Source organism: Gekko japonicus, unplaced genomic scaffold (assembly GCF_001447785.1).
Source record: "Gekko japonicus isolate JY-2015 unplaced genomic scaffold, Gekko_japonicus_V1.1 scaffold1321, whole genome shotgun sequence".
Lineage (NCBI taxonomy): Eukaryota > Metazoa > Chordata > Lepidosauria > Squamata > Gekkonidae > Gekko > Gekko japonicus.
Window position 1 is genome coordinate 475,560 of NW_015177053.1, and position 14,052 is coordinate 489,611.

The 14,052-nt window shown below is 46.0% G+C and overlaps 1 protein-coding gene across 1 annotated transcript in view; it reads right to left on the reverse strand.

The window, feature by feature from the left end:
- Window positions 1–14,052, reverse strand: part of CLCN1 (chloride channel, voltage-sensitive 1) — an 82,224-nt gene that overhangs the window by 38,159 nt on the left and 30,013 nt on the right. The window contains exon 8 of the mRNA XM_015428122.1: window positions 11,658–11,783. Within this exon, the coding sequence (XP_015283608.1) occupies window positions 11,658–11,783 (126 nt within the window). The remainder of the gene's footprint in view (window positions 1–11,657; window positions 11,784–14,052) is intronic.

The following is a 14,052-nucleotide window of genomic DNA, read 5'->3' on the forward strand; positions in this document are numbered from 1 at the left end:
ATGGATGGCTTCAAAAGGGAATTAGATAAGCATATGGAGCAGAGGTCCATCAGTGGCTATTAGCCACAAGGTATAAATAGGGACTCTGGGGCAAGTGATACTCTCTCATCTTGGTGCTTGGGGGGGGGGGTCAACAGTGGGAGGGCTTCTAATGTCCTGGCCCCACTGGTGGACCTCCTGATGGCACCTGGTATTTCTGGCTACTGTGTGACACAGAGTGTTGGACTGGATGGGCCTTTGGCCTGATCCAACATTGGCATCTCTTATGTTCTTATGTCAAATAGACTCTGACCCCCAAGTTGTATGAATATTTGTCCACTATGAAGGCAGAATTATATGAGAAGTCAGAGAGAGGCTGCCAAGCTATGGGCGGAAAGGGATGAATGGGAGGCAATGTGAGAAATGCTTCAAAAGGAAACTGAGGCGGCGGAAATAACTGCTCAGACCAAGGTCCTAGAGGATGGGCTCCGAGACCCAGACTCAGACTCCAGCCTAGCAGAGCTGAAGGAACAAAACATGTGCCAATGAGTACTGTCCTACATAAAGGAACAGAGGGCCTCCATCCATAACCTCACTGGGGACAAGATCAACCAGGAGCCAGGGCCCCTTCAAATACTCAACCCTGCCACTTCAGAGTTCAAACTAGAGGCACCACCTTCGAACCAACTGGCAGTAGGCTCTGGACAGCTGGTGGTAGACAGACGCAGAAGTCGGGTGGAAATCCTGGGATGGCAGACATGGTATCTGCCATGGCCTTCAGCCTCTCTGAAGTGCCCTGGCATATGTGGGCAGATCACAGATGCCTCCATGAGAGAGGTGTGGCTTGCCATACACACTTTGAAAGGGGTTGGGAGGCAGCCAAAATGGACACGCTTTGTGCCCATCCAGACAAACAGCAAGCAGGGCAGAAGGGAGAAGAAAAGAGTGGGTGGCAGCTACTCCCTTTCCCCTCCATTTCCAAAGCAAATAGGTTGTCTGATGTGTGGAGGGTGCTGGACAATGAAGAGGAGATGGCTTGTGAGACCATGAGAAATTTTAAACCAAAATGGGGGCCCTCATATTGCTTCAGATACTCCTCATCACTTAGCTGTTGCTTTCATTTGAATTTCTACGTCACCCAGAAGTGTACAGAACTAAATTATCTCAAAATCCCTCCATGTATATGTGCAAGGCATGCAATCTGGTACAAAGATGATGATGCCTTCCTAATTGCACTGAGGAAGTTAGGGGCAGATGGAGTAAGGAAGAAGACAGATGTTTTCAGTCCTGGAGCAAGCTCTGACCAAAGTAAGTTCTGTATGATAAGTAAGACAACTTGCTTGGACAAAAAAAAAAAAAGACTTGCTGACCTAGTACTTGACTAGTTGGTGTGTGTGAATGTAACACAAGATGTGAATCTAGGTCTGCATCCCAGGCGAAGAACCGCATCTATTAACCTGTGTATGAACTGCATGCCTCTGGACAGCTTTTAAGTTATCGGATCTTCTCACTGAGTTGTTCCTTCAAGTACTCAAGTTTGGTGTAGTGGTTAAGTGCGCGGACTCTAATCTGGGAGAACTGGGTTTGATTCCCCACTCCTCCACTTGCACCTGCTGATGTGACCTTGGGTCAGTCACAAGCTCTGGCACAGCTGTCCTTGAAAAAGAGCAGTTTGTGCCAGAGTTTTCTCAGCCCCACCCACCTCACAGGGTGTCTGTTGTGGGGAGGGGAAGGGGTTTGTAAGTCGCTCTGAGACTCCAAGTGAAGGGCGGGGTATAAATCCAATTTCTTCTTCTTCTTCTTCTTCTTCCTGTCTTCTCTGCTCAGTATTCGTCATGGGACCGACTCCTTGGAACGGCCTTCCAGAAGAGGTTCGGAGGCCATCTTCATGGCATATTTTTAGGAAGGTGTGCAAAGTCTTTGCTGAGTTTTTTAATGGTGCATAATCAATGGAACAATTTCTTACTGGCCAGTTGCATCTACAGTGATGTTAGTGATCTCTGTTTTCTATACTTTTGTTGTATTTTCCGGCCATGTGGGCACTTTGTTAGCCACCTAGAGTCTTTGGAGAAAGGCAGGATATAAATATATCAATGCTATTTTATTTAATGCTTATTAGAATGCTACTTTCTGCCTTCCACAGAAAAGGAGGACAGGGTGATATAATCCTCTTATAAGTAAGATTAATTTAGTTTACAAATGAAATTACACTGATAATCAAATCAAATGTATGCATGTTTTAATATATGGTTGGCTTGCAGCTTTGCATTAGGAGGCTGAAAGGGTCACAAGTAGGGTTGCCAGACTGAGCCTGGAAACTGACAGGAAGGCTGGGGAATGGGTGTGACATCCAGGTTGTATCTGGAAATAACAAAGGGTAGCTCTAGGAATCACTGAAAAGTATGGTTTTACCATAGAGTTTCCTAAATTCCTAGAGCTACCCTTTGTCACTTCTAGGTTGTACCTGGAAGTGACATAGTGAATCTTTTTTATTCCCTTCCAGGCAATGGAGCTTACCAGTAGGAGGCCTCCCACTATAGGAGACATGACAAACCGAGGCACAAGAAGTCCTGATGTCCCAGAGAACAGACCAAGATCAACTAAAAGGAACTTAATGTGGGTCACTAATGAACAGTTCAAAACTAGAAAATAAGTTGCTGAGGGTGCAGCCTTCAAAAATAGTCTGCAATGTTGTGATTTTTTTTCCTCAGAAAAGGCCTTTGGCTCCCAGAACAAGATGGTCTTCAGAAATAGTTCTTAATGGGAGATAAAATCCTGAGCAGCACTTGCTCCTGTCAAGGGATCCGATGACCAGGTCATTTTTAGTATTATTGGATCTCAGGTTTTGTAAGGGAGCTTGCAGAAGTTTAGGATTGTGCAAAGATGAGTAGGCCCAATGGTCAACCACCATAAAAGGAAATGGAGGCAGTGACTGTTTGCAAAAAGGTGACCACTTATGAGAATTTAATTATTTAGAAGTGAACGCTACCATTGCAAAGAGTTCCCCACCTCAATGAAGAAAACCAACAAGGTAAAAACAGAGGCAATAGTCAACTCTCAGGACACTCACTTCTCAAGACCAGAGGTCGATTCGGGGGGGATCGCGGGGGATTGCAGTTCCCCCGGGTGAGGTGCAGGGGGCGGGGCACACAACGAAGCCCCACCCCCTGCTTCCGGCCGCCCCGCTTCCAGCCCTCATTCAGCCAGGAGGAGGCAGGAGAAGAGGGAGGGTAAGTTGCTTCCTCCTTGCCTCTCCCTACCCCTGCCTGCCTGCCTGGGGCCAGGGAGGGCCTTGGCGGGGCTTCCTTGCACTCCCGCCGGCCTTGCAGGTCCATCGCCGGGCCTTCATTGCAAAGAGTTCCCCACCTCAATGAAAAAAACCAACAGGGTAAAAACAGAGGCAATAGTCAACGCTCAAGACACCCAACAGTTAACAAATTTATAGCCATACTAGATGTGTTGGTGTCCACAGGCCTGACCCATGGATGGCAACACCATTTTCAAGTGCCAAAATGACCAAGGGTGGTGGTGATGGTTGTGGTGCTGCCATTTTGACACTCAAAAAGATGTATTAAGGGTGGACGAGAGCGCCTCAACCCTTGTCTCGTTTTTTTAAAAATCAGATTTTTATTTTTTTCCAATATAATAACTAATAAGCAAAAACAAACAATCAGACAAAAAAAAAGATCAGATCGTTACAGCCTTAAAACCTTCATGTCTCTAACTCCTTACAGACATTTCTAAACTAGTAGGGGTCATTTCCTGCAGGAGCGCACAGGAGCGGAGCTCCGGCAGTAAAGAACCTGGGGAGGGGCACATGCAACAAGCCCCGCCCCCTGCTCCCAGCAGCCCTCAGTCAGAGCAAGAAGCAGCCAGGTAAGTTGCAGAGCCGGCCCAAAACAGTCCAGTGGCACCTTTAAGACCAAGTTTTATTCAGGTACAAGCTCTCCCTCCTCTGTGAGGACAGATCTGCACCGCCCCCAATAGCTAGCAATCCAAAACAGTCCAGTGGAGCCTGAGCGGTGGGTGTCACCTTCTGACACACGTCCGGTGATGTCAGGGGGTGTGGCATATGCAAATTACATTTAACAAAAAAAAATTCCGGATCTAAAGCTATCTGGACGCCCGGTACCTGCACTATTATCCTATGCACCTCTCTCCAATATTTCTTTACTTCTTCACAGGTCCACCAAGAATGGTAAAAAGAGCCCACCTTAGAATTACATTTCCAGCACTTATTGCTGATACCAGGATAGAAGCGAGCTAGGTTATCAGGTGTTAAATGCCAGCGGTGATCAATGCTCCCTCTAAGCTGTGGAGTCTTGTGAGCAAAAATTCTACTTTGTGAGCTACTGCCATTAAAGTTGTGAGTGAGTGATTTGGCTACTGCATAAATTAGTTTGCTCTGGAGCCATCTTTCCTGAGCTAAGACAAAAATGTGTGAGCCAGAGGCTAAAAAACTGAGCTAGCTCACACTAACTCAACTTAGAGGGAACACTGGCGGTGATACATTTTGAACACGTTCTCTTTCAGTGGAATAGCCTTTAACCACTTCATATTCCTCTCCATCCTCTCCCATTTATCAAACGAAATAGTATGCCCAACATTTTCTCCCATTCTATCATTGTTACCTTAACCGTCTCATCCTGCATCTTATAATCTAATAGAACAGCATATAGTTTCCGAATTAATTTGTCATAGGAGCCTAATATAATTTTATCAAGTTCTGACGTAGTAGGGAAAAAACCCAACTGCTTATCCTTCATATAACGTGATTGCAACTGTAATCTTTCCCACCAGGAAAGCTGTATGCCTTGTGTTTGTAGAATTTCCTGTGATTTTAACTCAGTATTTTTATCAAGCAGAACCTCATCGCTCAGGGCACGTGATTCTGTCATCAGATTCGGCAGGGAGAGGGCTTCTAGGAGGACCACCCATTTTGGAGTTCTACTGTAAAAAGCTAGTTTCACCTCATTCCAGGGCTTTTTTTGTAGAAAAAGCCCAGCAGGAACTTATTAGCATAATAGGCCACACCCAACAGCAGAGATCCGTTAGCATATTAGGCCACACCCCTGACAGCACAGCTCATTAGCATATTAGGCCACACCCCACATGTTACCAGAAGTGTGGTCATCCAACCACACCCACCTTTTGCTTCTTATTCTGTTTACTTTGTTGTCAAAACCCTGGGCTTTTTTTGTAGCAGGAACTTCTTTGCATGTTAGGCCACACACCCCTAATGTAGCCAATCCTAATGAGTTTCTGCTGTTGGGTGTGGCCTATTATGCTAATCAGTTCCTGCTGGGTGTGGCCAACTCAGGAGCCAGCCGGAACTCTGTTCCTGTGCGTTCCTGCCCCAAAATAGCCCTGCCTCATTCCATGTTTTAAGTAGGGCCACACTTGTTTCATTTTTAAATCTCGTAAAATGGTGGTGGCATCCATGGGTTGGACCCGTGGACACCACAACAGCTAGTTTGGCCCCTAGACTAGCTATCTAAATGGAGTGAGCTTGCATAAATGCTGAGTTGTAACTTAGTAATAGGATGCTTAAGATGTAACATCACCCTGCTGATTAAATGTATACAAGTAGGGGCCCCACAAGATTTGCAGGTGGGAATCCTCTCTCCCCCCATCGCTGAGCCTGGTGCGGATCTAGACCTTTGAGCCCAGGCCCAGTCACGGTGCTGGATCACAATTAGGAGCCGCTGCTGGGAGCTGCTGCCATGCCAGGAGCAGCTCCCAGCCGCTGCCACTCTGAAGATTTTGGGGGTGGGGGGAATTTAAACTCCACAGTGTATTTTTTTTAAGGTTTCAGATATTTCTGCAAGCCTGGGGGCTCCCCCGAGTTTGCAAGAAAATCTTTTAGTGTTCGTGTGGCCCCAATCTGCCGATTTAGATATCTGTAGATGGGGACCACAAGTTGCTATTAGACATATAGATTTTTTTTCCAATTTAAATAGGATTTTTTTTTCAATTTAACATGGTGTTGCCTCTAGATTCCTTCTTTTATGATGCACTCCCTTAAGGAAGTGACCTGATCTCCCATGGGTCTCAGGGCATTATTATTAATTACAGGGCTATTTTTGGGCAGGAACGCACAGGAACGGAGTTCCGGCTGGCTCCTGAGTTGGCCACGCCCAGCAGGAACTCATTAGCATAATAGGCCACACCCAACAGCAGAAACTCATTAGGATTGGCTACATTAGGGGTGTATGGCCTAACATGCAAAAGGTTCCTGCTACAAAAAAAGCCCTGGGTTTTGACAACAAACAAGGTAAACAGAATAAGAAGCAAAAGGTGGGTGAGGCTGGATGAGTACACTTCTGGTAACACAGGGGTGTGGCCTCATATGCTAATGAGCTGTGCTGTCAGGGGTACAAAAAAGCCCTAATTAATTAATTGGCAAGGATTAATTAAAGTTTTTAACAGTTTCCCTTACCACGCCTGTCCAGGAGCTTTCGGACCAAATTCAGAACCCAGGAAAGATGTGGTGGTGGGGGGGACGAACAATTTGGCACTTGGGAACCATGCACCAAGATAAAAGGTTGGGTTTCTTGAATGGGTAGCCCTTGGGAGCCCCAACCTCACCTCTGAAGTAGTTTGTTCAGACAACACATTCCAGGGGGTTATCTATTTTCCTGCCTCCGATCTCCATCTTTGAGAAAGAGAGGGAAAAAGAACTCCAGACCAGAGGAAGGAGGGGTCATTTAAACTCTTCTCTTCAGGCAAGGAAATGTCTAACAGCATTTTCACACATGGGCTTTAAATTGCTTTTGAAATTCTCTATTTGTGGCTATTTATATGAAATATAGAAGCACTGTAAGCACCAAAGTTCAGTTCGGTTCAATATATTTGCTTAAAGCCATCTGTCTGTGCAAAACAGCAATCAGGCATGTATACCAAAAGTTTGGCTGGAGTGACGTGTATATATCCCACATTCAGTTAACGCCAAGCCGTACATTTAAAAGATTAGAACTGAGGCAAGGCCTCCAAGCTTGGTATGACAAATTTAAATTAGGAGAGCACCTTTATAAGAAACAGTGAAATACTATAAGTACTGGTTTTCTCAGCTACAAAAAGTGCCATTTTATAAGTCGCATTTTTATCCAAATGAGACAGCAGGTAACACAGCTTTTCAAATGCGGTTAGCCTAGTGATACTCCTGAATAGCCCTAACAGAAATCTTCTCCTGTATAGAGTGCAGGGGGTGTACTGAGTTAAGCTCTCAACCAACCTCTTGTTGACACATATGTACAATCATTGGTCTACTGGGACTCTGTCGTAGCTGCCAATCAAATATGTCAGAAACAGCACTGGGGACACTGGGGGCAGAGTGGGAGTATGCAGAGGGCAGTCTGAAATCCTCCAAAGACTTAAGTGATGTTAAGTCTTTGGAACTGTGTTGACTGGGTACATAGCACTGTTTTTGAGTATGTTGGGACAAATATATAGTGATGCAAAAAATTATACTCTGCCTGAAAAAGTACTTTCACAGCTGTTCAACTCAGCTCTTCTATGCAGTTATGCAGGCATCTTAGGAGACCGGTTCTTGTCTTTCCCTCATACCCCTAAGCAGTACAATAGGAGATGCATACATAAAGTGGCACATGACCTTGCTAAACCCTATCGTAATTGTGGGGACCACAAGGGTTCCTGCCCTGAGTCAAGGAAAAAACCTGAAAACAGCCTATACTGACTATGGGTGTGCGTTCAGTATAAACTGAACTGAATAAATACCCGAAAAATACCTTATCGGTATTTTTCAGGTATTTATTCGGCCGAATGCAGATTAGACAATCTGATTCGGCTACCCATATAGCTGGCCTGAATAAAAGCCAATATTATTTGACTTTTATTCGGGCCAGCTATATTGCCAAGTCGTGCTGCTGTGGCTTAGAGAAGGCATTCCCTTCACACATGGGGGCATGCCATTGTGGTGGTGTGACTCCACAAGTGAAGGGAAGGCATTTTAAATGCCAAATAAATTTGGGTTTCCTGATTATTTACCTGAATCCCAATATCACACAGATATTTGGATTCAGGAATATCTGGAAATACCGATATTTTTCTAATCCAATGGACCCGAATCCAAAAAAATTGATTTTTTTTCTCTCTGCACACCCCTAATGCTGACTGAGAGCTATAAAATATTGGGGGAGCAGAGGGTGTGGTTGAACAGAGCATCTGCTTTGCATGTAGAAAGCCCGAGGTTCAATCTCTGGTATCTCCAGTTAAAAAGAGCAGAAAGCAGCTGATGTGAAAGACCTCTACCTGAAACCCTGGAAAGCCACTGCCAGACAGAGTAGACAATACTGGTCCAATTCGATATAAGGCAACTTCTCATTGTACATCTAGAGTCACAGATGTGCCCTTTGCCAGAAAGAAATCCCTGTATAATTAAAGTTGTAGAATAGTTTGGTTTGAACCAGGGCTTTTTTTGTAGAAAAAGCCGAGCAGGAAATCATTTGCATTATAGGCCACACCCTGATCGCACAGCTTATTAGCATATTAGGCCACACCCCATGCCTTCTCTTGGCTTGCCCGGGCGTTTGAACTGCCTTCCCTTGGCTTGCATGGGCGTCCCGCGGCTGCGGGAAGCCCAGGCAAGCCGGCCCTTGGACAGGCTGGGGAAGGCACGGGGAGGCATTTAAATGCCTCCCTGGTCCTTCCAGGGCCCCCTGACCCGCCTGCCTTGGAGTCGCTGGGGGGGGTCCGCCACTCTCCAGGCCTTCCCTCTGTAGCCATGCACACGGAGGTTTTGGCTGTAGTGGGCGTGGCCAACTCTGAAGCCAGCCAGAACTCCGTTCCTGTGCGTTCCTGCCCAAAAATAGCCCTGGTTTGAACACTACCTGTCTAACAGAAAACTTAGCTTTGCAATAATTGACGTTCAGCTGCTCATGCTGGCAAAAGACCTCAGATCTTTTGAGCAGACATCTGAGCCCTACCTGCCTCAAAGAGATAAGGGCTATGTCATATGCATAGAGGCTGACAGCAGCTTTATAGTTTAAAATGGTGAAGTGAATGCAGATGAGAAAGCAGAAGAAGAAATGCCCTCCACTTTGAGCTACATCACACTATGGAAAATTTTGGGACTGCAAAATCCCCACATTAACCCCAAGAGTTCATCTTTCAATAAAAGGACAGGAAACAGAAGTCAATTGCTACAAGCATCCCCCATCCAGGCAATAGCTCTCACAAGTACCCAGTACTTAAAGTTTGGTTAGGCAATGCTTCCAGCCAGCAGAGAACAATCAAAGGGGCCATATCACATCCTGGCAAGAATGAGACATCTAGAAGAGGATGGAGATGTACAGATGCCAAAAGCCAGATTGGATAGATTTGAGTCCAGCAGAACCTTACAGACCAACAAGATTTTCAGGGTATAAGCTTTTGAGAGTCAAAGCTCCCTTTGTCAGATTTGTCAGATTTGGCCCCGGTCACACGAAAGGTTTTGGGTCGGTAGAGGGACGGAACGGGGACACAGCAAACGTGCACGATCCCACAGCAACATCTGGGAATCGTGCTGCTTGCGTCCCCGATCCGCCCCTTCCACCCAAAACCCCGCACCAAAACAGAACCACCTACCTTGGTGGTTCATCTGAGAAGTGTGCCCCAAGCCCGGCCGTGGGATCGCCGGCGCGTCCTTGCGCCGGCGCATCCCCGGCCCCTGGCCGAACTGCGCATGTGTGAGCATGCGCAGTTTGCCAGCCTCCCCTTCCCACCGTAGCTTTCTCCCCGGCATCTGATCGTGCCGGGGAGAAAAGGCGCCGTGGCTCAGGGGATCCGTGGGATCCCGCCGCGGCATCTCAACTTTGGTGCGGCTTTTAGAAGCCGTGCTTTGAGCGAGTTTTCCCTGCCGTGTGGCAGGGGCCAATGATCTGCATAACCCTTTTTTATTAGGCTTTGTTGGTTGTACTGTCTAGCACAGTGATGGCGAACCTTTAGGGCCCTGATCTCCTCCAGGAGCACATTCCACCAGTAAGAAGTCGCCACAGAAAAGGCTCTGGTCCTGGTACTGGTGAGCCTTGCATCCTTGGGGCCCGGAATAGTCAATTGATGTTTGGGCCCCAGACCGTAGTGCTCTCTGGGGTATATATGGGGAGGGCCCAAAGCAGAATGGTGCTCATGGGTCAGCAAGGCTGTTCTGCTATAGAGGCATTTATAATGTGAACAAACATTCTAGCCTATGAAGGCTTCCCATTCAGTTCGCATAGCAAGAACCTCCTGAATGAAAATTTCATGAAGAAAGCTGTTGACTGCCACATAAGTGGCTACATGTGCAATTCTATACAGATATGCTCCAGTCCAATGTTCCCTCTAAGCTGTGGAGTCTTGTGAGCAAAAATTCTATTTTATGAGCTACTGGCATGAAAGTTGTGAGCAGGCGATTTGGCTCCTGCATAAATTAGTTTGCTCTGGAACCCTCCTTCCTGAGCTGAGACAAAAATGTGTGAGTTGGAGGCTAAAAAACTGTGAGCTAGCTCACACTAACTCAGCTTAGAGGGAAAACTGCTCCAGTCTAAGCCTATTAGAGTAAATGGCTTCTAGAGTAACTCTGCATAGGACTACACCACAAGGCACTAGGGAAGTCGTGAATTTCACACTGAACGTGTTCAACAATAAAATTTATCTTGTTTGACTGTGTTGATCGCTGGGTCTGTTTGGTTTGGCAGTGAGTGATTCAAACCCCAAAAAAAAACAGGTCTGCATCAGGTCTTTTCAGAACTGTCTATATACAAAATTGTTGCCAATCCAAACAGATGGGCAGACATTCATGTCTCAGGCCTACTTCAAAGAACACCAAACAGTAGGGGTTTTTTTAAAAAAATAAAATAAAATAAACACAGCATTTCTGATTGATTCATAAGGGGTTTGACTGATTGAAGTGTCTATTTGAACATCTGCATACCAAGGAGATCAGCTGTACAGAAAGAAGGGAAGTAAAATTCAGCTGGGTTGTGTGAGGACATGCACATGTGAAAGGCCGCTTGTGCTGCACTTTCAGGAAGGAAAGTGCTGAAGCAACTTGCCGAACAGCCACTGATGAACATGTAAACAAACCATTGAAAAATTGGCTCCCTGATCACTAGTGGCAAACAGGATTTGAGCTGACCCGGCAAGTGTTCAAGCATCACGACAAGGAACTGGAACAAGACTCAGGCAGTGTGGCGCTCACAACACTCAAAGGCATTCAGTATGGGTGTGCGAAATTCCCCCCCCCCCGGTATTTTTTGGGTTCAGGTATATTGAACCCGAAAAATATCAGAATTTCCCAATATTCCCGAATCCCAATACCAGTATGTTATTTGAATTCAGGAAATATTCGAGACGAATTTCCCCCCAGCTCCATTATACCCTATGAAGACTCTTGGTACTGGCGCCTCTCCTCAAAAAAACCCCAAACCCCTAAGTTCTAAAAAGATTGCACAAGGGGGTCCAATTCTATGGGCCCCCAAAGAAGGTGCCCCCATCCTCCAGGGGGGGCAAAGGCATTTAAAGAGACCGCAGTCTTGTTAAATGCCTTCTTAGTTCACTTGCCAAGTCGCACCTAATTTATTTTCGGCTTAAACCCCTCCACCCGAAAAATACCAGTAAGGTACAGAAGTCCTGTACAAAGGAATCCTCAGTGTAGGAAGGGCAATAGTTGCAGCAGAAGCTGGGAAGTGATCTCATCCTACCTGCATCTTTGTTCCAGACAGCGAAAACTCGAAAAACAAAGGCACTGAATGTGGCTGCAAAGAACCCGCGCCAGTAGTTTCGGACCGCAAAGTAGGTGGAAGTAACTTCGATGCTGAAGAGAACACCTAGAGGGAACAGAGATGTTCTCATCCATATGTGACAACAGCCTATTCCTCCCCCGCCCAAACATCTTGCATTCCACCAAGAGATCACCTCCACATAGCACATGTAAATAGAGTTTACAAAAGGGCAGATGTAAAGAAATAGATGGGGTTCCTCCCTCATCCCAAAAGAATACTCCCCTCCAGGTCAGGGATGAGGCCACAGTGGAAAGGAAATCTGTAAGAACCCATAAGAACCTAACTTATACTATATCTCAGCAGCACACATTGGGTTTCAAGCTTGCTTTCTTGTGGAAACCTTTCCACATTGAACTGTTTGGTTCTACTCGGGTGCACTGCGGAGCATGGTATATTCCACCATGCACGTTCATTTCACCTGCAATGCTCACTGATGCCTTGCATGAACTCAGAAGGGACTCTAGAATACACCTCTGAGCTGTACTTTGCCGGAGAAGATCCATGACGGCAGAGAAGCCATTTTTCAGGGACTGCTGCTGAAAGTTCTGTGTTTGGGGTGCTCAGCAGTTACTGAAACGTAACTCACAAGGTGTGGGTGGGTGTGAAGCAGGACCAGAGCTGTGGCATGCAGGGAGAGGGGGCTTAAACCTTTCTCCCAACTCCAGTTTGCAACCTGAAATGGCCCCGGGGTGTTTTTATTTGCCCCTTTTGGGAAATCTAAATAAAGCCCATCAGTACACATTAGGTTTGCCAGGTCCTGTGCTCTTGCCCTCAGGAGGTGGGAGGGAGATTTCCAGGAGTGAGGGGGCGGGGTGACTTTGTCATGCACAATATCCCCAACGTGATGTCTCACACAGGAAGGTCTCATTCTGCTTAGGAATACCACGGCAGTTCTTCAGGGGAAGGTGCCGGTATCTGCAATTACTGATTTAGGTATCTTAGATGAGATGACATTGAGATTCTGGACAGGGATTAGGGTGCGGGAACAAGTGTATTGTTAGAAATAGAGAGAGCCAGTGTGGTGCAGCTTGCTGGGTGACCTTGGGTCAGTCACATACTTTCTGGGCTGTTGTGAGAAAATTGAGGAGAGGAAAACGAAGTAGAAGGAGGAAGAGGAGGAGGAGGAGGAGGAGGAGGAGGAGGAAGAAGAAGAAGAAGAAGAGGTGCAGTCTCAAATCTACAGGGCTCTTTCATCGGAGACCCATGTAGTTAGAAATATTAGAAATATGGAAAGGTTTGAGTTTAAAATGAACAAGAGAGTTTACAAAATCCATGTACCCATCTCTGTCATTGCTAGAAAAACAGCTATGAGCCTGTCCCACTACACCAGACCATGATTCTTTTGAAGCCCTGTTTGCTCTAAGCAGAGCATGCCTCTCAGTGACATTCCATTCCCAGGTGTGAGACTTACAATAAGCAGCTGGTCAGTGACAGACCCCAATTTCCAGGCAATAAAATGTGTGGGACAGAATTTCACACAAACCCCGCTTTTATCACAGCTATAACACCAAAAGGACAGTTTGTTTGAATCAATATGAGTATGAGACCCACAATTTAAAGACAATAGCAATTGCAGCTGGACCCTAATTCAATATGCGATCTCAGAGACAACAGGATTTCACATACCTCACCTTCCCCTTTGAAGTAGCCCTCTGATAACTTCAAAAGGACAGTGTTGCCCCAAATGGTGGGAACACAGGAAAACAATAAAAAAACATCCCAGTAAATGAGTGTGAACTTTTGGTGTAAGGAAGGGATTTACAATCTCAACTTCCAGGAAAACAATTTACAGTAGGCAATTTCCACTTGTAAATTGGTAACTGTGATAGGATTATCAAGGAAACCCTTTGATCATTGGGTATAAATACTGGTGGAAACCCAACAGAATTTCGTTGGCTTCTGAAAGTTCAGGAAAGCTCCTGAGAGATTGGAAGTCAACCCGAAGGGGCCTCTTCGTTTCTTGCATGCTTTTGGGGTGGGTTACTTTGTCTGCACGTTCATTTTTCTGTGTGTGTTTACTGTCTATAGTTTGTTGCAATAGAAGTGTATTGTATGGCAAGTTGATACAGCGTCTTGCTGTTCAATCTTGTCAGGTAAACTCTGAATACTGAGCCTTTTTAAATAAAAACAATATATAAGAAGAGAGACCTTGGCTTGGGGTGTCTCTGGCCAGCGCTCAGCGTTTCCAAACTTTCACCTTCCGCCTTGGGTAAGGAGGCATTACATTCAGGGAAACACGAACCAGAGGGGGTGTGTGGGAACACATTTTCTTCCGACACGTACAAGCTCCTAGAGGAGACTGGATTCTGAAACA